This window comes from Trachemys scripta, chromosome 4 (assembly GCF_013100865.1).
Source record: "Trachemys scripta elegans isolate TJP31775 chromosome 4, CAS_Tse_1.0, whole genome shotgun sequence".
NCBI classification, from domain to species: domain Eukaryota; kingdom Metazoa; phylum Chordata; order Testudines; family Emydidae; genus Trachemys; species Trachemys scripta.
The window spans coordinates 138412533-138439282 of record NC_048301.1 but is presented as its reverse complement, the minus strand read 5'-3'; the positions used below and the strand labels follow the sequence as shown (position 1 = coordinate 138439282).

The following is a 26750-nucleotide window of genomic DNA, read 5'->3' as shown; positions in this document are numbered from 1 at the left end:
TGCTCTGGTCACCCTGGGGGTGGAGTTGGGGCGAGGCCGGGGGTGCAGAAGGGGCCCCGTGGAGTGTCCTCTTTTTACAGGATTGAAATGTGGTAACCCTAAGTTACACTGATGTAAAACCACAGCAGTAACTCAAGCCCTGAGCGTGGAACATGAGCTCCCAGTAAGTTGGCAGCACAGTCCCTAGTTGGGTAAAGGAGCAGCGCAATGTTACTCAGTGTGTGAATGATTAAACCCGCGTGCATGTGTTCTGTCCACCAGGCCAAGCGCAGTACCACTCAACTGCTGGTCAAGGTGGGTGTGAAGTGGGCCCAGAATTCTCCCTAGCACCAGCTGCTGCCTTCAGGTTCTCCATGGAGATCGTTGCCGTTGATGCAGGACGGCCTGGCTCTGTTTGCAGAGCGCCTGGCACAATGGCCTCCCAATGCATGACTGGGGCTCCTGGGCACGACGGTTGCAAAAGAAATAATCTCTCATCACACCCTGGGCCTATCGCTCATAGTCAGACTGGGTCCTGCATTGGTCTGAGCACTTGTATTCTTGGAGCCCACAGTCATCGCTAACAAGCTCATGCTGCTTTCAGAGCATTGGTGATACCGGTGTATTTAACTTTCCAATCAGCTATGTGGATTCGTCTTTCAGGTTAGAATCATTTCAGTTTGAAGCAACTCCATGGGAGGAAAATAAAGAGTCTGATTCTCCTTTTCCGCTCTGCCAGTTTCACTCCATTGATTTTACTCCCCGGTCAGTGGTGCAAGTGAGCTAGGAGTCGGGCCGGAATGAGCACAGGGCAGTTCATACCAAGTGCAGTTCAGAACAGGTCTCTTCTGCAATACCACACAATGGGGGATGTGTTTAAACAAGAATCCCTGTCTTAGAAACAGACTTCAGAGCAAGATGATTTGTTCGTGCTGCTTTTTGCACACCCTGTCTCCAGGCGGGGCGGGGGAGGTAGGCAGCGGTAATTGCCACTTTAGTCAGTTCTACCACTCGGCACAAGACCAGGTGACCTACTCTGTATATTCCTTTGAAGTCAGAGAGCGCTGAGCTGCCTCAGCTATAGCCCTGTGCCAGCCTTGCTTTGTGCGGGTACAGACACGTCATCATTCCTTGCCAACCACTGCCAAAGTAACGACGTTTCTCGTTAACTGTGCCATCATCTTCCTAATTCTCCCTTTGACCTATGGGGAGAGAAAAGAGGCTGGGTTGCCTCCCATGGAAGAATCACAAGCAGCTCGGGGGTGTGCTGTACAGCCATGAGAGTGAGGCATCCCTTTGCTGTCCAACCATGTAGCCCCCCCCCCCCCGATTCGCATGCCCCACAGCCACGGTGATGGGCTGGGAGCCCCAGAACAGTCCCTGAGTGCAGCCTTAGTCCAAGGCCATTTTTCTGTCATGTTCTGATTAGATTGTGAAGGGGAATGGTTCCTACTAAGTACTTGGCCACAGGGAGTGGGACATGAGTACAATTATCCCAGTGTAGTGCTCACCGTTATTCAGGGGTGTATTGGTGTGATGAGACCAGTCAAACTGCCTTTATAGGCAAGCCCTAAGTATCACACATGTTCAAGGGGACATGTCAACTCTTGTGCCCAATGCTTTTATAAAAGAGAGTTAAAAGTGGTTCCATGCATTAAAACCCCCACAGCTGCATGGTCCTGCCAATGTGTGGGGTTTTACAGTCAACTTTTCATGAGCTTTTTAATGCTGGGTGAGAGACCCACACAAACAGCCTGGGATGCTGAGCTAAGCCACGAGCCTGCAAACTTTGAAGTACATGTGTAACTCTAGGCCTGGGTGGGGTCCCACTGAAGGCTGTGGGGCTGCTCAGGTGAGACATGCTCAGTTGCAGGCTTGTGCTCTTGCTCCTGGACTATACAGGGAAAAGAGCAAAACTGACTAGCCACAAGGTGCTGTCAAAGGAGCGATGGAAAACACCAAACCCCTCTTGCCTGCAGCCTTCCCACTTAGTGATCTCACATGGTATTTGGCACGGGATCGTTTATAAGTCAGCCATATCCCTTTAACTCTCCTACACAACCCAGTATTGCCAACCCCAAAAATTCAAAAATCATGAGATTGGCTTTAAAATCATGAGATTATGTAAAAATAATAGATTTGATGCAGGGGCAGCAGAATAGGGGGGCCAAGGGGCCATCGTCCTCCCACTTTTCACTACAGGCCTGGCCCCCCTCCCCTCCTCTCCCCCTCCCAAGGCCCTGCCCATTGGCCAGGCCAGAAGCTGGAGCCTGGCCCAGGAAAGATTGGCCCAGGGAGAGCTGTGGGAGCTGCAGACCCTCAGGGCCGGCTTTAGGCCAATTCCACCAATTCCCCCGAATCGGGCCCCGCGCCTAAGAGGGCCCCGCGCCCAGTGGCAGGGCCGCCGGGGTGGAGGCAAGTGGCCGAGAATCCCTTCCCTGGCTAGAGGCTCCTTTTTAATTTTTACTCACCCGGCAGCGCTCCGGGTCTTCGGCGGCACTTCAGCGGTGGGTCCTTCACTCGCTCTGGGTCTTGGCAGCACTTTGGCAGCAGGTCCTTCAGTGCCACCAAAGACCCGGAGCGAGTGAAGGACAAACCGCCGAAGACTACGAGTGCCGCCCGGTGAGTACAAGCCGCACGTGTTTTTTTACATGGTTTTTTTTTTTTTTTTTTTTTTCAGTCATCCCTGCCAGGGCCCCGTCAAAACTGTTCGAATCGGGCCCCGCACTTCCTAAAGCCGGCTCTGCAGACCCTCCACCTGCCCAGGGTGGGAGGGCCTGACAACACCCCTAGCCTGTGTCTCTGCCCTCCAGGCTCCCCACCAAGGGCAGATGAAGGGTCTGTGGCTCTCCACAGCTGCCCAGATGGCTCTTACCATGGCCTGGCCAGAAGCTGGAGCTGGGTTGGCATAAGAGCCGTGTGGGTAGCTGTGGGGAGCCACAGACCCTCTCCCTGCCCTGAGGGGGAGCCAGGGGCTGCTCTCGGGGCCCCCCAACCTGGGCAAGAGGTGGGGTCCGGGCTCCCGGGCCCGGCTCCAGCTTGGCTAGGGGGTGGGGCTTCAGGGGGAAGAGGCAGAGGTGGAGCCATGGAGGGGGCGGGGCCTTGGGGCCTCCCCCACATGTAGGAAGAATCCGTTGCCCCAATTTGATGTTTCTTTTATTTGCCTTCTGTTTTTTTAGCCTTTAGGGTGTACTGGAGTCACATTTTGAAGCTGTCTCTACAGCCATGAGGGCTAGAAACATACTTTTTCTTTAAGAATAAAGGCTGAAATCATCACAGATCCACTTGACCCCAGGAGCTGGGGCTTTAAGGAAAACAATAATTATCATGTAAAAAGCGACAGAGTCCTATGGCACCTTATAAACTAACAAATGTATTGGAGCATAAGCTTTCGTGGGTGAATACTCCGTCAGACGCATGTAGTGGACATTTCCAGGGGCAGGTATAAATATACAGGCAAGAATCAGTCTACAGATAACGAGGTTAGTTCAATCAGGGAGGATGAGCCCCTCTTCTAGCAGTTGAGGTGTGAACACCAAGCGAGGAGAAACTGCTTTTGTAGTTGGCTAGCCATTCACAGTCTTTGTTTAATCCTGAGCTGATGGTGTCAAATTTGCAAATGAACTGAAGTTCAGCAGTTTCTCTTTGGAGTCTGGTCGTGAAATTTTTTTGCTGCAGGATGGCTACCTTTAAATCTGCTATTGTATGTCCAGGGAGGTTGAAGTGTTCTCCTACAGTTTTTTGCATATTGCCATTCCTAATATATGACTTGTGTCCATTTATCCTTTTACGTAGGGACTCTCCAGTTTGGCCGATGTACATAGCAGAGGGGCATTGCTGGCACATGATGGCGTATATTACATTGGTGGACGTGCAAGTGAATGAACCGGTGATGTTGTGGCTGATCTGGTTAGGTCCTGTGATGGTGTCGCTGGTGTAGATATGTGGGCAGAGTTGGCATCGAGGTTTGTTGCATGGATTAGTACCTGAGTTAGCGTTACTATGGTGAGGTGTGTGGTTGCTGGTGAGAATATGCTTAAGGTTGGCAGGTTGTCTGTGGGTGAGGACTGGCCTGCCTCCCAAGGCCTGTGAAAGCGAGGGATCGTTGTCCAAGATGGGTTGTAGATCACTGATGATGCGTTGGAGAGGTTTTAGCTGAGGACTGTAGGTGATGGCCAGTGGAGTTCTTTGGTTTCTGTTTAAGGCTGACAACCTGCCAAACTTAAGCATATTCTCATCAGCAACCACACACCGCACCATAGTAACTCTAACTCAGGAACCAATCCATGCAACAAACCTCGATGCCAACTCTGCCCACATTTACACCAGCGACACCATCACAGGATCTAACCAGATCAGCCACAACATCACCGGTTCATTCACCTGCACATCCACCAATGTAATATTCGCCATCATGTGCCAGCAATGCCCCTCTGCTATGTACATCAGCCACACACACCTATTGTGGAATAGACATGAGCAACACATCTCGAAGAACACCAGTTATGGAAAAGGTAACTGTCTTTTTTGTGTTTAAGCTCAACAAAGATTTCACTGTTAAGCCAAGATGGTTGCCTGCCATATTTGCTATTCTTTCTGCACATCAGGATGGTTTGTTCCTGCAACTTCAATAAGGATTCTTTAAGATACAGTCAGCTCTTCTGGACTCCTTTCCCCCTCATATTAGCCTCCCAGGGGATCCTGCCCATTAGTTGCCTAAGGGAATCAAAGTCTGCTTTTCTGAAATCCAGGGTCTGTATTCTGCTGCTCTCCTTTCTACCTTTTGTCAGGATCCTGAACTCAATCATCTCATGGTCACTGCTGCCCAGGTTGCCACCCACTTCTACTTCCCCTACCAATTATTCCCTGTTCGTGAGCAGCTAGTCAAGAGGAGCACGGCCCCTAGTTGGTTCCTCCAGCTGCAGCACTTGCACCAAGAAGTTGTCCCCAACACTCTCCAAAAACTTCCTGGATTGTCCATATATCTTCTTCATCAACTTGAAGAGTTTCAGCAGGTCCATCTCTGTCCACAACCATTTTTAGAATTTCTATCCATTCCGTCGGTTTTTGCTGATTTATCAGCTCCAGAGGTAACATATACTAAAGAAGAGCACAGAAGATTTTGAAGATGTTTCTGGTTGAGGATAGACGGATCAGTCAGAAGCTAAATGAAACGATCTTTCAGAATGGGCAAGAAGTGCTGCATTGCTGCTATCAAGGGACTCTGCTCCTCTAGTTTCTTGTATTCATAGTCTGTACCCTCCCACATCCCAACCTACTGCCTCAGCAGGGAACCCCCTCCTACACCCTGAATTCCTCATTTCTGGCCCCACCCCAGAGCCCACACCCCGTAAGCCAGCCCAGTGAAAATGAGCTCAGCTAGTGAGGGAGCGGGGACAGAATGGGTGGAGGTCTGGACCTCAGAGAAGGGGTGGGGCAGGAGGCGGGACAAGGGTGATCAGTTTAATGCAAGTAGAAAGTTGGTTGAGGTCACGTGCCCAGGAGAGTTTTACCCCTGGAGTCACCAAGCTCCAGCCCATCACGCTGGGCTCACTGTGCTCGATTGCGGACCCCGTGCAGAGGTGCTGGAACTAGGGGTGTTGGGGGGGGGGCGGGCTGCTGCACCGCCGGCTTGAAGTGGATTCCGTCACATCCTGGGTTTGCAGTTTGGTCCAATGGCTCTCAGCACCCCCCACTGTACAAATTACTCTAGCACCTCCGCCCCCACGTGCTGCCCACGGCCGCTCCCGGGGCGGGACAAGGCCGGCGGGGCGGGCCGGGGCTGCCTGCGGACACGCTACAGCTGGACGACCCTGCGAGCCTACAGCGAGCCGGCAGGGTGCGCTCTAGCACCCTCCACCGGAAAGCTGCGCACGCGTACTGAGCAGTTGTACTGCCAGTTAGATGCTCCTACGCATGCGCCCTGCATCCCGTTTCCGGCGGGATCTGCGCGTTCCGCTGTCACCCGTTTCCTCATTGCCGCGCCTGCGCAGTGCCGACGTGTCGTTCCCCTCAGCCTGCTCGCTGCCGCCGGCACGATGGTGCTAGACCTGGACCTGTTCCGCGCTGACAAAGGCGGGGATCCCGGCCGCGTGCGGGACACGCAGATCAAGCGCTTCAAGGACCCGGCGCTGGTGGACGCGCTGGTGGAGGCGGACGGGGCCTGGCGGCGATGTAGGTGGCGGCCGGGGAGCGGGTCCCTGCCAGATGGGGTCCGCTGCAGGGCGATGCGCATGCGCGAACGGGTGCTTCCCCTGGAGCCAGTGGGATACCCTTGCATTTGGTGGGGAGGGGTCCCTGGGCTCTGGGTGTGGTTCCCCTTGCACTGGGGGGAGGGGTCCCTGGGCTCTGGGTGCGGCCCCCCTTGCACTGGGGGGAGGGGTCCCTGGGCTCTGGGTGTGGTTCCCNGCGGCCCCCCTTGCACTGGGGGGAGGGGTCCCTGGGCTCTGGGTGTGGTTCCCCTTGCAGTGGGGGAGAAGGGGGTCCCTGGGCGTGGGCCACCTGCTGTTGACCTCTGGGTGTGGGCCAGCTCTTGCATCTCCATAGCCCCGTTCAGCCCCCCCTCCACTTTTGTAGGCTGTGAGGGTGACAGCAGCTGTCAGTGCAGGATTGTGCCCATAGCGAGGCAGGGCTGTTCTGGGTCCCTTTGTCCTAAGGGTGAGCAGGCAGTGATGCCCCCAGCAACTGAGTCCTTTGGGGCTGGGCTGGACACAGCGTCCCCTGAGCCAGCAGAGCTGTGCAGATTGAAGTCAGTGGAGCTGCTGTGCTTGGACCCTCTGTAATCTCGGCCTTTCATTGTTGCTGCCTTTGGTAGGAACCCACTGATTTCGTAAGGGTGTGTATCATGCGCTCAGGTCTCTGGCTGGTTACCTGACCTTGGAATCCGGCCTGCACAATGACAATTTTGTTCTGTTTTGCCCTGCTTCCATTCCACATGATTTCTGCAGCCAATCAAACCAGCGCTATAGCCCCGAGTCCTGTAGTAATAAGTAATTAGAAATATCTGACAGATTGGAACCCATCTTTTGACTGCCTAAAGCATTGACTTCTGACTTCAGCAGTTCCTGAGATTACTGGTGGCTATGTCATAAGTGAAGTTTGGGGTGGGAAGAATAGTAAGAATTACGTGACTTTTAGGACAGTGGTTCTCAACCAGGGGTCCTGGGCCCCCGGTGGTGCCGCAAGCAGTTTCAGGGGAGCCACCAAGCATAGCTGGCATTAGACTCACTAGGGCCTAGGGCGGAAAGCCGAAGTCCAGCCATGCAGTACTGCAGCCCGCGGCCCCAAGCCCCACCACCCAGGACTGACACCAAAGCCTGAACAATTTAGCTTCACAGTGCCCCCTATGGTGTGGGGCCCTGGGAAGTTCCCCTTGCTACCTCCTAACACCAGCCCTGGTTTTCATATGCAGAAAAAACATTGTGGCACAGCTGGGCTGTGGAGTTTTTATAGCATGTTTGGGGGGCCTCAGAAAGAAAAAGATTGAGAACCCCTGTTTTAGGGTCTGATATGTCATGGGTTCACCAGTCCTGGAAATGCTTTGCCAGACCAGTACAGGTGTTCTCAGGACCAGTAAGCTTTTCCCAGCTCTGGTCCTGCAGCTGTGACCAGAGAGAAGAAGTAAATCAGCCCCTGATTTAGGAAAATCTCACATGGACTGAGACTAGCCAAGGGGATCTTTCTAATCTGAAACCTCATGTTTTGTGGGTTACTTATTGATCCATTTAAAGATCACCTATTTGTTGAGTAAATATGGTAGCTAATGAATTTATGCAGTTGTAATGGGAGACAGATCACTCTGTGAATCTGCAAAAGAGGCCACTATTTTTAGGATACAGAAGCTTATGTTGTTGAGGTTTTTTGAGCAATAGTAATTATTAGAATGTGAAGCCATTGGCTAAATAAAGTGTCTTTAACCCCACTTTTAATGTTAGTCTCTACGGTGCCACAAGTACTCCTGTTCTTTTAATGTAGTTGCCTTCATGTGGAAGAACCTCTTTCCTTGTTATGGAAAGAGGGCTGGGTTAATGCACATTGTCAGACAGCACTGTTTGCTGTCAGCATGCACTGTATTAATGTCTTGCGTATCTGGGCAGCGCTGCTTAAATGCAGACAGTGAGGCAGGAGGTTGCTGTAGTGAAGCTCTGGGCTGAAGGCAGTGTCGCAGTGGCTGTCCTCTGCTTTTGGGAGTGAGCACTTTGATGCAAGAGAAGCCTTTCTGCATTCAGTAGCTGTGCTGTGAATGTGCATTGGCATTTAAAGCAGGGGAGCACTATTTGGCAGGATGCTGCTTGGGGATTGGTGATTCATGCGTCTGATGCAATCCAGCTGCAATTAGCGTAGAAACTGATTCATTCATGCCACAGATCAAAAGTAGTCACTATTCGATCCGTTTGCACTGTCAGATCTCTGGGAATGCAACTTTATATTTGGGAGAGAAGGGCTGGAAGAATTTGCTTTTTGGTTTCTCTGCTGATGTTCCTAGCATTCAGAGCACCTTGGAAGAATATCATTCAGTGACACCACTTTTAATCCATTTTTTTTTTAGTGGTGTGTGTGTGTGTGTGTATATATATATATATATATATATATATAATCTCCACCAATATAAATCTGAGCTTCCTGGTTGAATGATCTCAAAGCACATCACACATCTGTTAAGCTCCCTCTTCTCCCCCTTCCCCCCACATAAGTGTTACCAGTATTTACAAGGTATGAACTAGACCCCCATTAGCTACAGTACTAGACAGACCAGCCGGATGCAGTTCGGGTGGGAGTCCGAGCGGCTTTTTTTTTTTTTTTTTGCTTCGGCACGGCAGGGGGTGCGTGCTCAAAATTTTTTTACTGATGGGGTGTGTGATCAAAAAAGTTTGGAGACCACTGCTCTAATTAACAGGTTTCTGATCAGTTTCAAGCCTCCCTCTGTACTTCCCTGGCTGGAAGGGAGTAGGCACTTCCAGGTGTTCCTGTGCTGCAGAACCTCCTGGCTAAAGGGTGGGGTGAGGGAAGGAGGTTCACCTTCCCCTTTTCCCATGCCCCTGGCTAACACCAAGATGGCTAGGTCTCTGCTGTTCTATCTGGCACCAGATCTTCATGTTTATGAGCCCTCCATTCTGGTTCCTGCATCTGCTGTTGCTGCTTCCAGCTTTTCCACACAGTAGCAGAGGAGGAAAATGAGCTAGTTCTTCTGTTTTTCCTGTTTCTCCCAAAGGTCTGAATATCTTCAGTGAACCTGACCAGGCTCTTGTCAGTTTCACTCTGCTGCTGCTTGGGAAAGCTGAGCAGAGGCCCTGGAGCTGTCTCTGTAGGCTCTGGTACATGGTAACATTTGGGAGCCTGTCTTAGCCCCCATAAGAAACTGGAAATGTTTTAAATGAAAATTGACATTTTTTCTGGAATCTGGAAGGGGTGGAAGGAGCTGCCTCACCCTCTCGCCATGTGTTTTCTGCTCTATGCTGACCAGTGGGGTGAAGGGATTGTTTTCAAGCCCTGAAAATTTAGCATCTCAGGCATAAAATTTCCTCCCTCACTCCGACTAATGATACAGTGAACAGTTTACCTTCCACTCAGGGGGTGAGTGGGACTGTGCATGTCTGAATTAAGCCACCCAGTGATTCTGTGAGGTAGTGAAGTACTGCTTTTGCTTTATAACTGGGAAAATGGTGTCACAGGGGGACTGACTTGCCCAAGGGCATGCAATGAGTTTGTGGCAGAGGGTTTCAGAGGGGTAGCCGTATATCTTTCAATCCTATTCCCGCTGTGATGCCATTCTTTCCCTCCGGGTTATGGAATGCCTGCTCAGGGCAAGTTTCTCCTCTCCATTTTGCCAACTCTCTGAATAAGATCTGTAAAGCTAATTGAAGTAAAGAGGGAATGAGTTGTGTATCTGAACTGTTTGTGTCTGCGATACATCACCTACAGGAATAACAACTTAGCAACTCAACAGGTTTCTGAATCTGCTACCAAATGTGTAGTTTCACTATGGAGATCACTGGTTTATTTTTTCCTCTAATGCCTCCTTTCCAGGCAGATTTCGTGCAGACAACTTGAACAAACTGAAGAACCTGTGCAGCAAAACGATAGGTGAGAAAATGAAGGTAAGAGAGAGGAGTGCTATGAAATCATAGCAGCTGTCTTCCCTGGTAACATGGTGCTAGGGTAGTGCTGATGTGGTGCTATTTGTTCTAGTCTTGTTGAAAAGCAGTGTAATCTGTCTAATCTTCCTGCAGTTGATGACCTCTAGTAGGAAGAAGTTTGCTTAGTGAATGACCTAAAAAGTGTCCATAGAAATTTTTGACAATGTCAAATTAAGGTTGTTGCATCAATAGACCTGAGAAAATTGTTCACATGTCAGATGTAGTGCCAAAGCATATAGCTAGTTATGGAGGGGAGGGATAGCTCAGTGGTTTGAGCATTGGCCTGCTAAACCCAGGGTTGTGAGTTCAATCCTTGAGGGGGCCATTTAGGGATCTGGGGCAAAAATCTGTCTGGGGATTGGTCCTGCTTTGAGCAGGGGGTTGGACTAGATGACCTCCTGAGGTCCCTTCCAACCCTGATATTCTATGATTCTATAGTTAGAAGAATCCACTACCCTGCACAGTCTAGCCATGATTTTCATTTTGTGTCATACTGTGGATCACTTTATAAGATGAAGTTTGAGATCCTCTCCTGAGTCCTCTCCTCCCAGTCCTGATTCCAAACATTGCAGCAGCTGTAGTGCATACCCTTGTCACTGCTTACAACATATGTTCTTAGCATGCTCATTGTTCTTCTTGATTCTTCCCTTTGCAGAAAAAAGAGCCCAAGGGTGATGATGAGTCAGTACCAGAACATGCACAAAATCTTGATGGCCTCACTGCCGACATCTTAGCGGTGAGTTACACCCCCAGCTTTCAGGGGGCTGTGGGCACTCTGAAAAGTGACCATTGACCGCCTGCCTTTTCTTTCATTCCTGTTTATCTCACCGTCTTCCAGGCTGAAGTCTGACTATTCTGTACTTCTGCAGTCAGCGACCTCCAGCCAAATCACTCTGTGCTGTGAACCTGTTAGATCTTGTTAGCTAGGTAAGGTCAGGCTGAGACAATACTTTAATAAGACACCTCTGAGGAACACACCAAAGTGCTATTGGCGATTCAGTCTGGGGTTCTCTTTCCTCAGTCTGTACTGAACCAATTTCTCTGCCTGGAGACGAGGAGCATTGTGCTGCTGGAGGTTCCGTTTTTCAGCCAAAATGTGAATACAGGAATTGTCAGACTGGATCAGCACTCTGGTCGAGCTAAGTCAGTATCTCGCTTGCCAGCAGTGGCCAGCACCAGATGCTTTAGAGACAGGTACAAGAAACATTCAGGCACAAGAAATACTATTGTGTCCAAAATTCAATATTCAACAGTATCCACTATTAGAGCCAGATATTCTTATCCATAGAGATATGTGTTCAGTCCCTTTTTTAATCTTAAAATTTTGGCCTTAACGTCCTTTGAACTATGGAACTCATTGTCAATCACATACATGAAAAGGTATTTCCTTGTATTAGTTGTGGATTTACCACTTCTCCGTTTCTTTGCATGTCCCTTTGTTCTTGTGTTGTGAGACAGGGAGAACAGAAGCTTCTGATCTCCCTTCTCTAAACCAATCATTAATTTTATAGACTTACTCATGGCTCCTCTTATTTTCCCCCCCCTTCCTAAGGTCACAATCGTAGTCTCGTCAATCTCTCTTCAGATCAGTTTTACCATTGCCCTAATAATTTTTGTTGCTGTTCTCTGAACCCCTTTAATCCTCCTTTTTGAGATGCAATGGCCAGAACGGCGCACGGTTTTCTAAAGGAGGCACACTCAATTTATGTAATCGCATCAAGATATTTCCCATATGATTCCCATCCCTTTCCTTTTGCATCCTAAGATTTTATTTGCTTTTTGGCTGCAGCTGCACATTGAGCAGAGGTCTCCATTGAGTGGGCTACAGTGATGCCCGGGTCCCTTTCCTGAGTTGATCTAGTGAATTTAGAACCTTGTAAGGTTTATGAGTTGTTCAAATTATTCCATCCCAAGTGTAGTATTTGGGATTTGTCAACATTTAGCTTCATCTACCATTTTGCTGCTCATTCCCCTAGCTTGATTAGGTCCCTCCGAAGTTCCTCACAGTTCTCTCTGGATTGGACTGACCTAAATAACTTATGTCATCTGCACCTCACTGCTCACCCCCGTTTCCAGATCACTAATAAATACATGAAGTAATGGTGGGCCTAATGAGAAACTTTAAGGCAACTTCATAGTCTGCCATGGTGAAAACTAACTGTTTATTCCTACTCTGATTCCTGCCTCTTAGCCGGATTTTGATCTATGACAATACACCTCTACCCCAATATAACGCGACCCAATATAACACGAATTTGGATATAATGCAGCAAAGCAGCGCTCCGGGGGGGCGGGGCTGCGCACTCCAGCGGATCAAAGCAAGTTCGATATAACGCGGTTTCACCTATAATGCGGTAAGATTTTTTTTTTTTTTTTTTTTTGGCTCCCGAGGACAGCGTTCTATTGGGGTAGAGGTGTACTTTGTCTCTCACTCCGTGATGACATAGCTTCTGTAGTAGCCTCTTGTGAGGAACTTTGTCAAAGGCCTTTGACAGCCTAAATAAATTGTCAACTGGTTCTCCTTTATCCAATACTTTATTGACATATTCAGCAAAGTCTGTTTGATTAGTGAAACGTCATTTACCTCTGCAAAAGCCAGGTTGGTTAGGCAAAGATCAGAGTGGTTTGCGCTACTTAAAAAAACTTCTTTGGCCCTTTTCATGAGCATAGTGCTCATTTTCCCTGTTGTTTAAGCTGTATAGTGACATGCCCAGTGATTTGTGTGTAACAGGGTCTTCAGGTAACCCAGATTAAGAAAGTCCGTGTTCTCATTGATGAAGCCATCCTGAAGTGCGACGCCGAGCGTGTGAAACTGGAGGCGGAGCGGTTTGAAAGCCTCCGAGAAATTGGAAACCTCCTCCACCCCTCTGTGCCCATCAGCAACGACGAGGTAGGAGCCAAACGCATCCCCTCTATGTAGACGATGTCTCTGGCAGGTTTTGGGAAGTAACGTACAGTCAGCTTGAAACAGCCATGCACAGCACATCAAAGTGACCACAGACACAGTCAGCTAGTTCCCTGTTGCGAGGGGTTGCTGAGATCAGGTAGGGAGTGAATGAAATCTGCATTACAAGACAGGGTGTCCTGCAGTGAAGGAGCTCACTGAACACAAAGACCCGCTCAGCCAGTGTGGAACTCTCCACCATTGTTTAGTGCATACATGGGAAACTTAGGCAGAGCCAAACACTGGGATCTGCCCTTGCCCATTGCATTCACCCAGCAAGAATGTTTAACTCCAGGAATACAATTGGCCTGGGCCGGCAGCCAATGACATCATAATGTGCTGCCGGCAGGGATCAGCATTAGGGTTCCGAGCTGTGTCTGTCAGTTGCCTGGATTTAGTCGCTATGGAAACTGCAGAGCCAATCCCAAGGTGAGGGAGCCCCTCGGGTTGAGTCCAGTAACAGCTGTGGCAAGCGCTCAGACAAGTATTGATGCTCTCCACTGGGAGATGCCTGAGGCCTGAGCACTGACCCTTGTGGGGAAAGGTATGGAGAGGAATGAGGGCCTAACCACTCCCTCTTCACTCCTTACCTGGCTTCCGCAGAACACACTGGCCCAGGGTTCTACACCCCGCACTGGGCCTGGCCTGGTGGGAGCAGGTATGAGAGGAGACTTCCAAGTGAGCCCTTGTTTTCCTCATCTTGCCTTGCATGCAGGATGCAGATAACCGAGTGGAGAGGATCTGGGGAGACTGCACGGTGAAGAAGAAGTACTCCCACGTGGACTTGGTGGTGATGGTGGATGGCTACGAGGGAGAAAAGGGGGCCATAGTAGCTGGAAGCAGAGGGTACTTCCTGAAGGTGAGATCCCCGAGCCCCAAACCTTCCTGGTTTTGGGACGCAGGAAAAGGAATCAGACAGACACAGAACAAACCACCTGGCTTTGTACCAGAGATCTGCTGCTTTCCTGCCATTTGTGCTGTACCTCCCTCTAATCCTGCAGTGGGCACAAGGGCATTTTCCGGTGCTGATCGTGTACTAGGCAGAGGGAGACTCTGCACGACTAGTGGAGTTCAGCCTTGCATTAGCTTTCTAAAGACAGCTGCATGTGCCACAATCAAAGGGTGTCAGACTGGGCTAGTGGTAGTATGACTAGTGCTGCATGTCTGCTGCTGTTGTTAAGCATGTTTTCAGCTTGAGACACTCCATATCATGGCTGTGTATAAAACATTTTGGACCAAGACTTGCATGGGATAAGCCCTTCACCATTGTTTGTCCTCAGGTACCATCGGTTTGGACTCCTTTTTCTTTCCTAGTTATTGGCTCCGTTCTCTAAGCTGAGCTGTTTTAGGCACTTCTGGCCTGGTCGTCAGAGGAGCTCAGTACACAGGACAGGAGTCGCATGCACTCAGCACCTCTAGAATCCGAGCCATTAGTCCTTCATGTGACCTGAGAGGCTTATCTTGTGTTTGTAGGGTGCCCTGGTTTTCCTTGAGCAGGCGCTGATCCAGTATGCTCTGCAGACCCTGCTCAGCAAGGGATACACCCCTATCTACACACCCTTCTTCATGAGGAAAGAGGTGATGCAGGAGGTGGCTCAGCTCAGTCAGTTTGATGAGGAGCTTTACAAGGTAAGCTGCAAGGAAGGGCTTGTGCATCCTGATGCCAGCAAGCCAAGTACAGTTTTCTGTTAGTGTTTGCCCTGGCAAAGGATCCTTATAGCCTCTGGCTCTTGCTATTCCTGGGGCCCAGGTCTCCGTTGCTGAGGCTGTTGTGTGTTCTGCTCTGGTACGCTGACAGAGTGCTGTTCAACCCCCATCTCCAGGTCATTGGCAAGGGCAGTGAGAAATCAGAGGACAGCTCCGTCGATGAGAAGTACCTGATTGCTACCTCTGAGCAGCCAATTGCAGCTTTGCACAGGGATGAGTGGCTGAAGCCGGAGGATCTGCCCATCAGATATGCTGGGCTGTCCACCTGCTTCAGGCAGGAAGTTGGCTCGCACGGCCGTGACACCAGAGGCATCTTCCGGGTGCACCAGTTTGAAAAGGTAAAGGGATGCGTTGCTAGCCAGTTAGCTGGGAAATATTTGCAGGATGAGAGTAGATAAGAATGGGCTCGGGGTCTTTCCTCCCAGGTGTAGGATATTTGAAGGGAAAATGAGTAATTAATACCTTGGAGCAGAGGGGAGCTGCAGAGCCCCCTCGCTGCGTGATCTGAGGGGGGTCTGCAAATTCAGTATCCTCAGAACAAGAGTGACTCCAGAAAGCCCCCTCTAGGGGGTGGTGCGATAGGCTGCTGCTGGTCTCTTCCTAGTAAAGAGTAAAGTAGTTACAGATTTGTGAGACTGCAAAGGTCTTTGTGGCTCCTTTAGGGGTCTGTCAGTATAAATTGCTAGCAGTTTCCAGGCCTGCTGTCATTTCCCGTCACTGTTGGTTTGTTACACTGGAATTCCGTGAGACGGACATTGGAGAAAACATTCCCTACTGCAATCATCTCCTTGTCTTCTGGTTCCCGTTCTCTGAATCCACCATTCCTGGGCCTTGCCCCACCTGTGAGCAGCAGCACACTAAGACATGCAGTCCTACCCTCTGCACATTGTTAGTAGCTTCTCTCTCCTCGCCCCCAGATTGAGCAGTTTATCTTTGCGTCGCCTCATGACAACAAGTCGTGGGAGATGTTTGATGAAATGATCACGACTGCTGAGGAGTTCTACCAGTCGCTGGGCATTCCTTACCACGTCGTCAATATTGTCTCAGGTACGGAACTCGGCTCTCCTGGTCCGGGGTGCACACGCTCCTCTCTGTAGGGGTAATGTGACAGGACCAGCCTGCCATTGAAGGACAGAGGCCAAGACAGGAGGCGAGTGGGCAGGGCAGTGTCAGAGGAGCCAGCTCTGGCTCTGGTCCTGGCTTGGCTTCCGACCTACGGGTGAGCTTGGGCAAGCCCTGCCCCTCTGTGCCTCTGGTTAGACTGTGTACAGCACCCTGCGCGATGGGCTCTGGGCTCAGCCTCTGCGCACCGTTGTCCCACAGCCTGCTGGAAACTGTGGCTGGCATGGTCAGGAAGGAGCCCAAAGTGACCCATTTCCTTGGTGGTCGCTGTGCAGTAACACTTCAGGGACATACACTGCAGTGGCTGTGCCCCAGCTCCAGGTAGTGCCCTGCCTAGCCATGGTCAGAGCAATCTTGGAGGGATAGAGAGCTCACTTGGGAAAAGTTAATCATTGACTTGTATTGAGTCTGAAATGGCTCGTCCCTTCCTCTGGGGAAGGAACTGCTGTGACCTGCTAGCAGCATCCGCGGGGAATTGAAAGCTGCAGGAGTGTTGGTTAGGCACTGCTGGGCCGAGGCTGTCAGTTTGTTCCACGTGCTACGCCATCACCATTACCTTGTGCTTTCCCCACCCCCAGCTGTCTTGCTCCCCCTGTTGGTGCTGAGCTAACATACAGCAATGGGGCCCTGACTGGGCTCCTACATGCTTCAGGAATACAGGTGCCGGGGGTTGGTTTCTGGTCCCTGTCTCCTCCCCACGCCAGCGGGCGTGAGGTGCTGCAGAGAAGACAGGTTCATGCCGCGTGCTCCCACAGCCCCTTCTGGCTGGTGTAGAGGCAAGCTGAGTGACAGCAGGGAGGGGAGAGATCATAAGAACGGCCGTACCGGGTCAGACCAAAGGTCCATCTAGCCCAGTATCCTGTCTACCGACAGTGGCCAATGCCAGGTGCCCCAGAGGGAGTGGACCAACAGGGAATGATCAAGTGATCTCTCTCCTGCCATCCATCTCCACCCTCTGACAAACAGAGGCTAGGGACACCATTCCTTACCCATCTTGGCTAATAGCCATTAATGGACTTAACCACCATGAATTTATCCAGTTCTCTTTTAAACGCTGTTATAGTCCTAGTCTTCACAACCTCCTCAGGTAAGGAGTTCCACAAGTTGACTGTGCGCTGAGTGAAGATCTTCTTTGTATTTGTTTTAAACCTGCAGTCTATTAATGTCATTTGGTGACCCCTAGTTCTTATATTATGGGAATAAGTACATAACTTTTCCTTATCCACTTTCTCCACATCATTCGTGATTTTATATACCTCTATCATATCCCCCCCCTTAGTCTCCTCTTTTCCAAGCTGAAGAGTCCTAGCCTCTTTAATCTCTTCTCATATGGGACCTGTTCCAAACCCCTAATCATTTTAGTTGCCCTTTTCTGAACCTTTACTAGTGCCAATATATCTTTTTTTAGATGAGGAGACCACATCTGTACGCAGCATTCGACATGTGGGCGTACCATCGAACGCTTAGGGTGTGGCTTGAACCAGCCTTAGCTGGGAATCTGAACCTGAGCCTGAAGCTCCTCTTGCTAAGGCCGTGTCTACACTGGGGGATCTGTGATGTACAGGAGGTCACACGATTTGGTGGCCCCTTCTGCCCGTTAGCTCTGACAGATGTTTTGCCTGGTGGCTCTTGTCATGGAGTGTGGGGGACTCAGGGCACTGTCCCCCCGGCTTCCTGCGATTCACCGTGACTCTCAGCCAGCCAGTAAAGCAGAAGGTTTATTGGATAACAGGAACACAGTCTACAGCAGAGCTTGTAGATACAACCAGGAACCCTCAGTCAAGTCCTCTTGGGGAGTGCAGGGAGCTTAGACCCCAGCTTGGGGTTCCCTGCATTGCACCTCCCAGCCCAAACTGAAAAATTCCCAAATCCCTCCAGCAGCTCTCTCCCCCCTCCCCTTGCTCCTCCTCTCCTTTGTTCCGTCTCCCGGGCAGAAGGTGTCACTTCTCCCACCCCCTTTCCTGGCTCAGGTTACAGCTCAGGTAGTTCAGTGTAATCCCAGGCTACATTCGCAGGTCAAATCTGCCTTGCTCCCTGCTCCGTCACATCTCTCCCCCCTTCGAGACTGAACTGAGCGGGGTCACTCTGACCAGTGACCTGGGGAAGTTCAGGGCCCCCTCTCCAGGACAACGCATCCGCTATCAAGTTGTCACTTCCCTTCACATGGACCACGTCCATGTCATAATCCTGCAGGAGCAGGCTCCACCTCAGGAGCTTGGTGTTGGCTCCTTTCATCTGGTGCAGCCAGGTCAGGGGAGAGTGGTCGGTGTGCACGGTGAAGTGTCGCCCAAAGAGAGATGGCTCTAGTTTCTTGAGGGCCCATACCATGGCCAGGCATTCCTTCTCGATGGCCGCGTAGTTCAGCTCCCGGGGTAGCAACTTCTTGCTCAGGTACACGATCGGGTGTGTCTCCCCCTTTTCATCCTCCTGCATTAACACCGCCCCCAGTCCCGTGTCTGAGGCGTCGGTGAACACCAAAAAGGGCTTGTCAAAGTCTGGGTTTGCCAGAACTGGGCCACTGACCAGAGCCTCCTTCAGTGCCCGGAGCGCTTCCTGGCACTCCTCGGTCCAGACCACATTGTCTGGCTTCCCTTTCTTGCACAACTCAGTGATGGGGGGGGGGGCGGCTATGGCGCTAAAGTGGGGCATGAACCTTCGATAGTATCCCGCCATCCCAATAAAGGCCTGGCTGCTTTTTGGTTTGGGGGGCAGGCCAGTCTCTGATCGCCTCCACTTTGGCTGGTTCTGGCTTTAGGCAGCCGCTCCCCACCCAGTGACCTAGGTAGGATACTTCAGCCATCCCCACCTTGCACTTCTCAGCTTTTACGGTCAGCCCAGCCTCCTCGAGTCGGTCCAGCACTTGTCTAACCTGGACACATGGTCCTCCCAGGTCTGGCTAAAGACGCAGATGTCGTCAATATATGCCACAGCAAAACTCTCCATCCCCCTCAGTAGCTGATCCACCAGGCACTGGAAGGTGGCTGGCGCACCCGTGAGGCTGAAAGGCAGGGTCAGGAACTCATAGAGTCCCAGAGGGGTGATAAAGGCCGATTTCAGCCTGGCATCTGCATCCAGCAGCACTTGCCAATAGCCCTTAGTAAGATCCATGGTGGTTAGGTACCGAGCGCCTACCAGCTTGTCTAGGAGCTCGTCAGGCCTGGGCATGGGATAGGCATCGGCTACAGTGATGGCATTGAGCTTCCAATAGTCCACACAGAACCGGATTGACCCGTCCTTTTTGGGGACCAGCACCACCGGTGAGGCCCAAGGACTGGAAGATTGCTGGCTTTGGGGGTGACCCAGCCTGTCATTGACCTCTCTTTCCAGGTCCTGAGCAGTTTTCCCTGTGACTCGGAAGGGGGAGCATTTTATAGGCGGGTGCGATCCTGTCTGCACCTGGTGGACAGTCAGATTAGTGTGTCCAGGCTGGTTGGAAAACAGCTGTCAGTACAGATGCAGCACCCCTCCAATCTCAGCTTGCTGGGTAGGGGTTAGCTGGTCAGAGAGGGGAATTGTTTCCAGGGGGGAATCAGCTCTTGTCCCAGGGAATAGATCTACTAAAGGGTCATCTCCCTGCTCCTCCCAGTGCCCACACACGGCCAACACCACATTCCCCCTGTCATAATATGGCTTCATCATATTTACATGGTACACCCGGCGGTGGTGCGCCCGGTTCGACAGCTCCACCACATAGTTTACCTCATTTAGTTGCTTGACAACCTTGAAGGGCCCTTCCCATGCGGCCTGGAGTTTGTTCTTCCTCATGAGGATGAGGACCATCACCTGATCCCTGGTGGCAAAGGCGCGGGCCCGCGCCGTGCTGTCATACCAGACCTTCTGCTTCCTCTGGGCTCGGGCCAGATTTTCCTTGGCCAGGCCCATGAGCTCCCGGAAGGTCAGGACATACTCCACCACCGACTCTCCATCAGGAGGGGCCTTCCCCTCCCATTCGTCTCTCATCAGGTCCAGGGGCCCCCTTACCCGCCTTCCATATAACAGTTCGAAAGGCGAAAACCCGGTAGACTCCTGGGGTACCTCCCTGTACGCGAACAGCAGGCGAGGTAAGTACTTGTCCCAGTCCTGTGGGTGCTGGTTCATAAATGGTTTTTAGCATCATCTTTAGTGTCCCGTTGAACCTCTCCACCAGCCCATTGGATTGGGGGTGATACGCTGAGGCCCAGTTGTGCCAGACCCCGCAATTCTCCCACAAGCACTGGAGTAGGGCCGACATGAAGTTGGACCCTTGGACAGTTAAGACTTCCTAGGGAAACCCCACTCGGCTGAAAATGGTGAGCAGCGCATCTGCCACAGTGTCCGCTTTGATGGACGATAAGGGCACTGCCTCGGGGTAGCGAGTGGCGAAATCTACCACCACCAGAATGTATTTCTTCCCTGACTGGGTCATCTTGCTGAGAGGTCCCACTATGTCCATAGCCACCTTCTGGAAAGGCTCCTCTATGATGGGCAAAGGCCACAACGCTGCTTTCCTCTTGTCCCGGGCCTTCCCCACCCTCTGACAGGGGTCACAGGATCGGCAGTACTGTCGGACGTTGGTAAAGACCCCAGGCCAGTAAAAGTTCTGTAGCAGCCTCTGCCTGGTGCGCCGGATTCCCTGGTGCCCTGCGAGAGGGATGTCATGGGCCAGGTACAGTAGCTTGTGGCGAAACTTCTGGGGAACCACCAGCTGCCTCCTGATCCCCCCACAACTCCGCTTCCCCTGGGGAAGCCCATTCTCGGTACAGGAACCCCTTCTCCCACAGGAACCTCTCCTGGCAGCCTCTCCCCATGGTCTGTACCGCCCTGAGGTCCGCCAGGTCCCTTATCTTCTGCAAGGAGGGATCTTTCTGCAAGTCGGCCTGGAACTCAGCAGCTGGGACAGGGCTGGGCGCACCTGCTCTCTCTCGCTGGCTGGGTCTGAGGCCGCAGCCCCCCTGAGCTGTGTCCCTGGGCGGTCCCTCCCCACCAGGTTAGGGTCCTGCGCCTCAGGCAAGGTACCCTTCCCAAGGTCAGGGTGCAGTGCCCCTCGCCGGCTCTGACTACAGGTCATGACCAGGGCACCCGGAGGGTCGCTTGGCCAGACCTCCCGGTCCCCCTCCATCAACACCTCAGTGGGCAAATGGTGGTGCACCCCCACATCCTTGGGGCCCTCCTTGGCCCCCCACTTCAGGTGTACCCTCGCCACAGGCACCTTGAATGGGGTCCCACCCACCCCCGTCAGGGTCAGGTAGGTGTCGGGCACCACCCAATCTGGGGCCACCACCTCGGGCCGGGCCAGCGTTACCTCTGCGCCCGTATCCCAGTATCCATTGACCTTCCTCCCATCCACCTCCAGGGGAACAAGGCACTCTCTCCGGAGGGGCAGCCCCGCGCCCACCCTGTAAACCGAAAACCCTGAGTTTGGAGCATCCAGCCCCCCAGAGGAGCTGGCCTGGAGCTCTCCTCCTTCCTTAGCAGGTGGTACTCTGCGAGCCCCCCTTCCCTGGGAATGCTGCCTCTCGCCCGGCTGGGTCTCTACCCAGTCAACCCTCTGTGGGTTCGGTCTGCTCAGTCTGTCCCTGAGCCTGGGGCACTGGGCCTGTATGTGGCCTCTTGACCACAGTGATAACAGTCCATGTCCCGTGGGTCCCCTTGAGTGGGTCGGATGGACCTGACGCTGGATGTTCCCCTTTGGTGGGGGTTCTCCATAGTTCCTTGCTGGGAGGTCCCATGGTGACTCTCTCTCTGCGTTGTGGCGGGCCTGTTCCTTTGGGACTCCTCCCGGTTATCCCCGGCCCGACTGTTCACAAACTCGTCGGCCAGCTGGCCTGCATGCTGCGGGTTCTCTGGCTTTTGGTCCATCAACCATCGCCTCAGGTCAGATGGGCACTGCTCATACACGTGCTCCAGTACGAATAGGTCAAGCAGGTCCTCTTTAGTTTGGGCCCCAGCTGTCCACTTGCGGGCATACCCCTGCGCCCGGTTGGCTAGTTGTAGGTATGTGACCTCATGGGTTTTACGCTGACTCCGGAACCTTTTCCAGTACATCTCAGGGGTCAGCCCAAACTCGCGGAGCAGGGCCTTTTTGAACATTTCGTAGTCCCCCGTCTCCGCCCTTTTCAGTTGGCTGTACACCTCCCTGGCTGTGGAGTCCAGTGAGGGGATGAGAAACTGGAGCCTGTCTGCAGGGTCAACCTGGAGCAGCTTGCAGGTATTCTCAAAGGCCATCAGGAAGGTATCTATGTCCTCCCCCTCCTTACGCTGGGCCAGGAAGCACTTATCAAAGCTCTTTGCAGTCTTGGGTCCCCCCTCGCTCACCGCAGCCGGGGCCCCACTGCTCCTCAGCCTGACCAGTTCCAGCTCATGCTGACGTTGATTCTCCTCATGCTGACGTTGGTCTCGCTCATGCTGACGTTGTTTCTCCTTCTCTTCCTGCTCATGCTTCAGTTCTTGCTGCCTTAACTCGAACTCTTTCAGTCTCCGCTCCCTGTCATATTCCAGTCGCATCCGCTCCCGGGATGGGGAGCTCTGCCGGGACGATCCCCTGCTGGCCGCCGGGATCAGGGTGCCCTCGGTATTCGCTGGACTTCCCCCAACCCCTCCCCTAGGTATAGGTAGGCAGAGTCTCGGGATGTCCTCGGCAGCAGTGTGAACCCTCCCAGCCATGTCAGGCCCCGGAGCCCACACTGCATCCGCCGAGCAGCTTCTCTCAGGGACGGGGCTTGGTTCATCTAAGCGATCCCTCTCCTCGAGCTGGGCAATTAGCTGTTCTTTGGTGGACCTCCCAATGCGCAGCCCCCTCTGCCTGCACAGCTCCACCAGGTCGCTCTTAAGGCGTTTAGCATACATCCTCCTGCTGGCCACTCGCTGGCCTGTGCTCTCCGCTTTCCACCGTTCCAGGGGGACCCCTAGTGTGCCAGCCCTTCTTCAGGTCACCACCTCTCTGCCAGGGTCGAGCTGCAGACTCCTCCACCCCGGGACCGTTCACTGCGATCCCCCGGGGGACCCTGTTACTGCAAAAGTCCTTCTCACTGGTCACACACTCCCAGGGGTTAATCGCCCCCTGAACCATCTCTCTCTGACTCTTCAGCCCACCTGGTCCCCGTCGATCCCCCTTCGTTTTACTGCTCCCCAGTCACTTACTGCAGGAAGCGCCGTCCACGGGGTGCAGTAGATCTCACCGCTACCACCAGTTGTCGCGGAGTGTCGGGGACTCAGGTCCCTGTACCCCCAGCTTCCTGCGATTCACCATGACTCTCAGCCAGCCAGTAAAGTGGAAGGTTTATTGGATAACAGGAACACAGTCTACAGCAGAGCTTGTAGATACAACCAGGACCCCTCAATCAAGTCCTCTTGGGGAGTGCAGGGAGCTTAGACCCTAGCTTGGGGTTCCCTGCGTTGCACCTCCCTGCCCAAACTGAAAAATTCCCAAATCCCTCTAGCAGCTCTCTCCCCCCTCGCCTCTGTTCCTCCTCTCCTTTGTTCCGTCTCCCGGGCAGAAGGTGTCACTTCTCCCACCCCCCTTCGTGGCTCAGGTTACAGCTCGGGTAGCTCAATGTAACTCCCAGGCTACATTCCCAGGTCAAATCCGCCCTGCTCCCTCACAGCTCTGTGTTGGCAAACCCCCCTAGCATCAATATGGACAAGCCAGGTCATGGGAGTTTTTCTGTTGGCAGAGTGATACCACCTTCCCCGAGGAGGTCAGCAGAAGCCCTCTTGTGGGGGTTTGCCAGTGTAGCTTTGTTGGCTGGTAGTACGGTTCTCTCACCCCCCTCCTGACATGGCTGTGCAGTGTAGACCTGGCCTCTGTCGTCTGGCTGAGCCTCAATATGGCGGTGCCCCTGGTTTCTCAGAAGGCCCGCCCAGGCCGAATGCCTTGTAACCCTGTATGAGCTGGAAGAGCTGGGCGAGAGCCGAGCACGACGCTCCTGTCTCTTGTAAGGCTTGGCAAGTTGGCTTGACGTTGCCTTTGTTGTTAGCAATCGCAGGTGGCTAATGAGGCGGGTCCCCTTGACAGGTGGCAGTTTGGAGCAGACGTCACCCGGCAGATCTTGGAGGCTGCTGTGCAGCGGTTGGTGTGCTGAGGCTCTTTCTCACAGTTCACTTATTCAGCCTCCATCCCTCTTTAAAACAAGGGACTGAGAGGGGAAGGTACTACAGGTTCTCTACACGGGCCCTGTGCCCCGGAGCTGCTGCACTGCACTGGGGAGTGGGAAGGGGAACTGATAAAGTACAGCCGGAGTGGGGCTGGGCGGGAATGGCATTCGTGTCGGGTAGGTCTGATCACCTGTCCGGTCCCTGCTCACTGGCCAGGCTCCTTCTCCCCTGAGGAGCTGGCATAGGAAGGGGAGAACAGGGAAGCCTAGCCCAGGAGCCACTCTGAGTGCGAGATGGGCCAGAGGGTCATCCAGCAGGAACTGACGCTCCAAGCCCCACCCCGGAGCAGTGGCAGAAAGGGGGCTGGAAGAGAATCAGCCCTAGATCCTCCTCTTCCAGGAGAATCCCCATTACCTAGAGTCCTGCAGAACCCTAAGTACTAGTCTTCGCTATGGCGCTGTGTCTCGGGGGTTTCTAAGGTGCCTGTCACCCGGGTCACTAGGCCCCATAATCGTTTGTGGTGAAACCAGAGCGCAGCAGTTGGGCAGGTAACTTAGCAGGGCAGGCTTTGCCCTCTGTCCCTGCAAAGCCACTGCTGGGTTGCAGGCAGCATTCGGTGCATTCTCCCTGCTACCATCCAGCTGCTGCCTTGCCAGCCAGCCCAAGTACCTGCCTCCCGCTCTCGCAGGCTCCCTGAACCACGCTGCCAGTAAGAAGCTGGACCTCGAGGCTTGGTTCCCAGGGTCGAGCGCCTTCCGGGAGCTGGTCTCCTGCTCCAACTGCACAGACTACCAGGCCCGTCGCCTGCGGATCCGCTATGGGCAGACCAAGAAAATGATGGACAAAGTAGGTGTCATTTCAGTACCTCCCTTTTACTCTCTGTGTGGATCCTGGGGCAGCTGAATACCCATCTCGGAGCAGTTACCTCCAAGGCTTCTGCTGCTGCTGCATGCTCAGTGTCTGCCTGGCTAGCTGCTCTCCCCACTGGGATCTTTGCTCCAGCGTTCCTCGCTCTCCCCCTCACAGTGAAGAGCTGTATTCCTTGCCAGCGCAGTGTTCCATCCTGGGAGAGCACATCCCTCCTTCCAAAGGGCGAGATCCTTGCTGAGCAGCCCTGAGCATCAGCCACTCCATCCTCTCTGCTGGGTCCCGGTTAGAGCTGGTCAGAAAATTTGGGGGTGGTGAGGTGTCTTCTGCAGAAAATTTTGATGGGAACCTCCTCCCCCTACCCCCTCTTCAGTTTTCACCTAAATTTTCCAGGGATAACTCTGAGTGGGTTGGGACAAAAATTCAGATATGTAAATACTTTGGCCCCAAACTGAAATCTTGATTTGGAAATGCTGCTGTGGTGCCTCCCATTGGGCTCCCTGGTCAATGATGCATCGGTCTCCCCTCTGGGGGAGGGGAAGCAGCTCCTTAGCCTGCTGGTGTGTCTGTGGGGTGCACCCTGCGGGCCTTGGCGAGGGCTCCTCACGAGCCCTGTTCCTGGGGTCACTGGTTTGTCCTTGCAGGTGGAGTTTGTCCATATGCTAAATGCTACCATGTGTGCCACGACCCGCACGATCTGTGCCATCCTGGAGAACTACCAGACACAGGACGGCATCGTCGTGCCAGAGAAACTGAAGGGTTTCATGCCGCCAGGTACAACTCGGAAACCCCTTCACGTGGCACCCCTGCTTTATGCTTTGACCCACCTCTCCCTATCTGCTGTCTCCTCCCCCGCCTGGTAGCGTAGGAGAGAGGTTCTAGCACCGGAGAGGCAGGGCGAGGGGGGACGCTGGCCTGGAGCAAGTCCAGTCTGCTCATTCCTTCCCAGCGCTAATATCTCTCCTGGATTTCTCCCCTTGGCCCCACTGTTTCCCATGTGACTCTTCTGCAAGTTCTCAGGTTGTGGCTGTGGGGACTGGAGGAATGAGGGCTTCTGGGCAGGGCTTTCCTTGGTGATGTAAAGGGGAATGGTTCTCAGGCCAGGAGAGCTGGAGAGCAAAGTTCCTAGCTTGCTCTCACCATGGGTAACTGCCTGTGTCTCTCGGCAGGGCTGAAGGAAATGATCCCCTTTGTGAAACCTGCTCCCATTGACCAGGAACCTTTCAAGAAACAGAAGAAGCAGCACGAAGGAAGCAAAAAGAAACCAGTCGGTGGCGATAGTGTCCTGGAAGGGCGAATGCAGAACATGGGCGTAAACGACGCCTAAACCCAGCTCCCCTGTCATCTCCCTGAGGCAGTGCAGTCTGGTGTGTGGAGCCCAGGGCTGGGAGTCAAGCTCCTGGGTTCCAGTCTCAGCTTGGTCACCAGCTGCCTGCGTGACCTGGGGCAAATCACTCCCCTCTGCTTCGTGTCCCCCGCTGGAGCACGGGATGGCACTTAACTCCCCTGCCTCATGGGGTGCTGAGGCTCCAGCACCTGGACGGTGGAAAGCACTCGCAGTGCCACCTGGTATTCTCTCAAGCAGCCATGTCCCTCCAATTATGTTCGGTAACCTGTGGAAAGAGTTTCCCTGGGGGTTCCTAGCTGGGAACCTGGGCAGGGCAAAGTGCTGATGTCCTGTTCATGCTCTCGACACCCCCCACCTGAATCCCAAGGGTAAGGAGATGAGAAGGGAAAAACCAAGCTGGGCTCTTGTTACGTATGTGACTTTACTGTAGCCATAGTCTCTTTGCATGGATGTAGGATTGTCTCTGAATCAATGCAATACAATAAAGCAATGTGGGGAGACAGCTGTCCAGGGCTCCTCACCACTGGCTCTTTGGGCTCCTGCTGCTTTGTCCCCGTAGCTTAGACCAGTCCGC

At 52.9% G+C, this 26750-nt stretch overlaps 2 protein-coding genes across 2 annotated transcripts; one reads left to right on the top strand and one right to left on the bottom strand.

The window, feature by feature from the left end:
* Positions 1–6017: 6017 nt before the first annotated feature.
* Positions 6018–26704, top strand: SARS1 (seryl-tRNA synthetase 1). The gene is made up of 11 exons (XM_034767808.1): positions 6018–6153; positions 10006–10076; positions 10771–10851; positions 12847–13005; positions 13775–13918; positions 14533–14688; positions 14883–15104; positions 15684–15813; positions 24650–24807; positions 25473–25602; positions 25998–26704. Exons 1-11 carry the CDS (start codon positions 6018–6020, stop codon positions 26153–26155), a joined length of 1545 nt encoding a protein of 514 aa, XP_034623699.1. The 3' UTR covers positions 26156–26704.
* Positions 21119–23207, bottom strand: LOC117876065. The gene is made up of 2 exons (XM_034767809.1): positions 22288–23207; positions 21119–22245 (listed from the first exon to the last, which is right to left on the bottom strand). Exons 1-2 carry the CDS (start codon positions 22711–22713, stop codon positions 21433–21435), a joined length of 1239 nt encoding a protein of 412 aa, XP_034623700.1. The 5' UTR covers positions 22714–23207; the 3' UTR covers positions 21119–21432.
* Positions 26705–26750: the final 46 nt, after the last annotated feature.

Bases quoted from the DNA above. Each gene is read 5' to 3' on its own strand.
- LOC117876065 (XM_034767809.1), bottom strand. From the start codon at position 22,713: ATGTATGCTAAACGCCTTAAGAGCGACCTGGTGGAGCTGTGCAGGCAG. The intron at 22,246-22,287 runs GAGAAACAACGT...CGTCAGCATGAG, and splicing joins AGCATGAGCAGGAAGAGAAG to GAGAATCAACGTCAGCATGA.
- SARS1 (XM_034767808.1), top strand. From the start codon at position 6,018: ATGGTGCTAGACCTGGACCTGTTCCGCGCTGACAAAGGCGGGGATCCC. The intron at 10,077-10,770 runs GTAAGAGAGAGG...TTCCCTTTGCAG, and splicing joins CGATAGGTGAGAAAATGAAG to AAAAAAGAGCCCAAGGGTGA. The intron at 10,852-12,846 runs GTGAGTTACACC...TGTGTGTAACAG, and splicing joins TCACTGCCGACATCTTAGCG to GGTCTTCAGGTAACCCAGAT.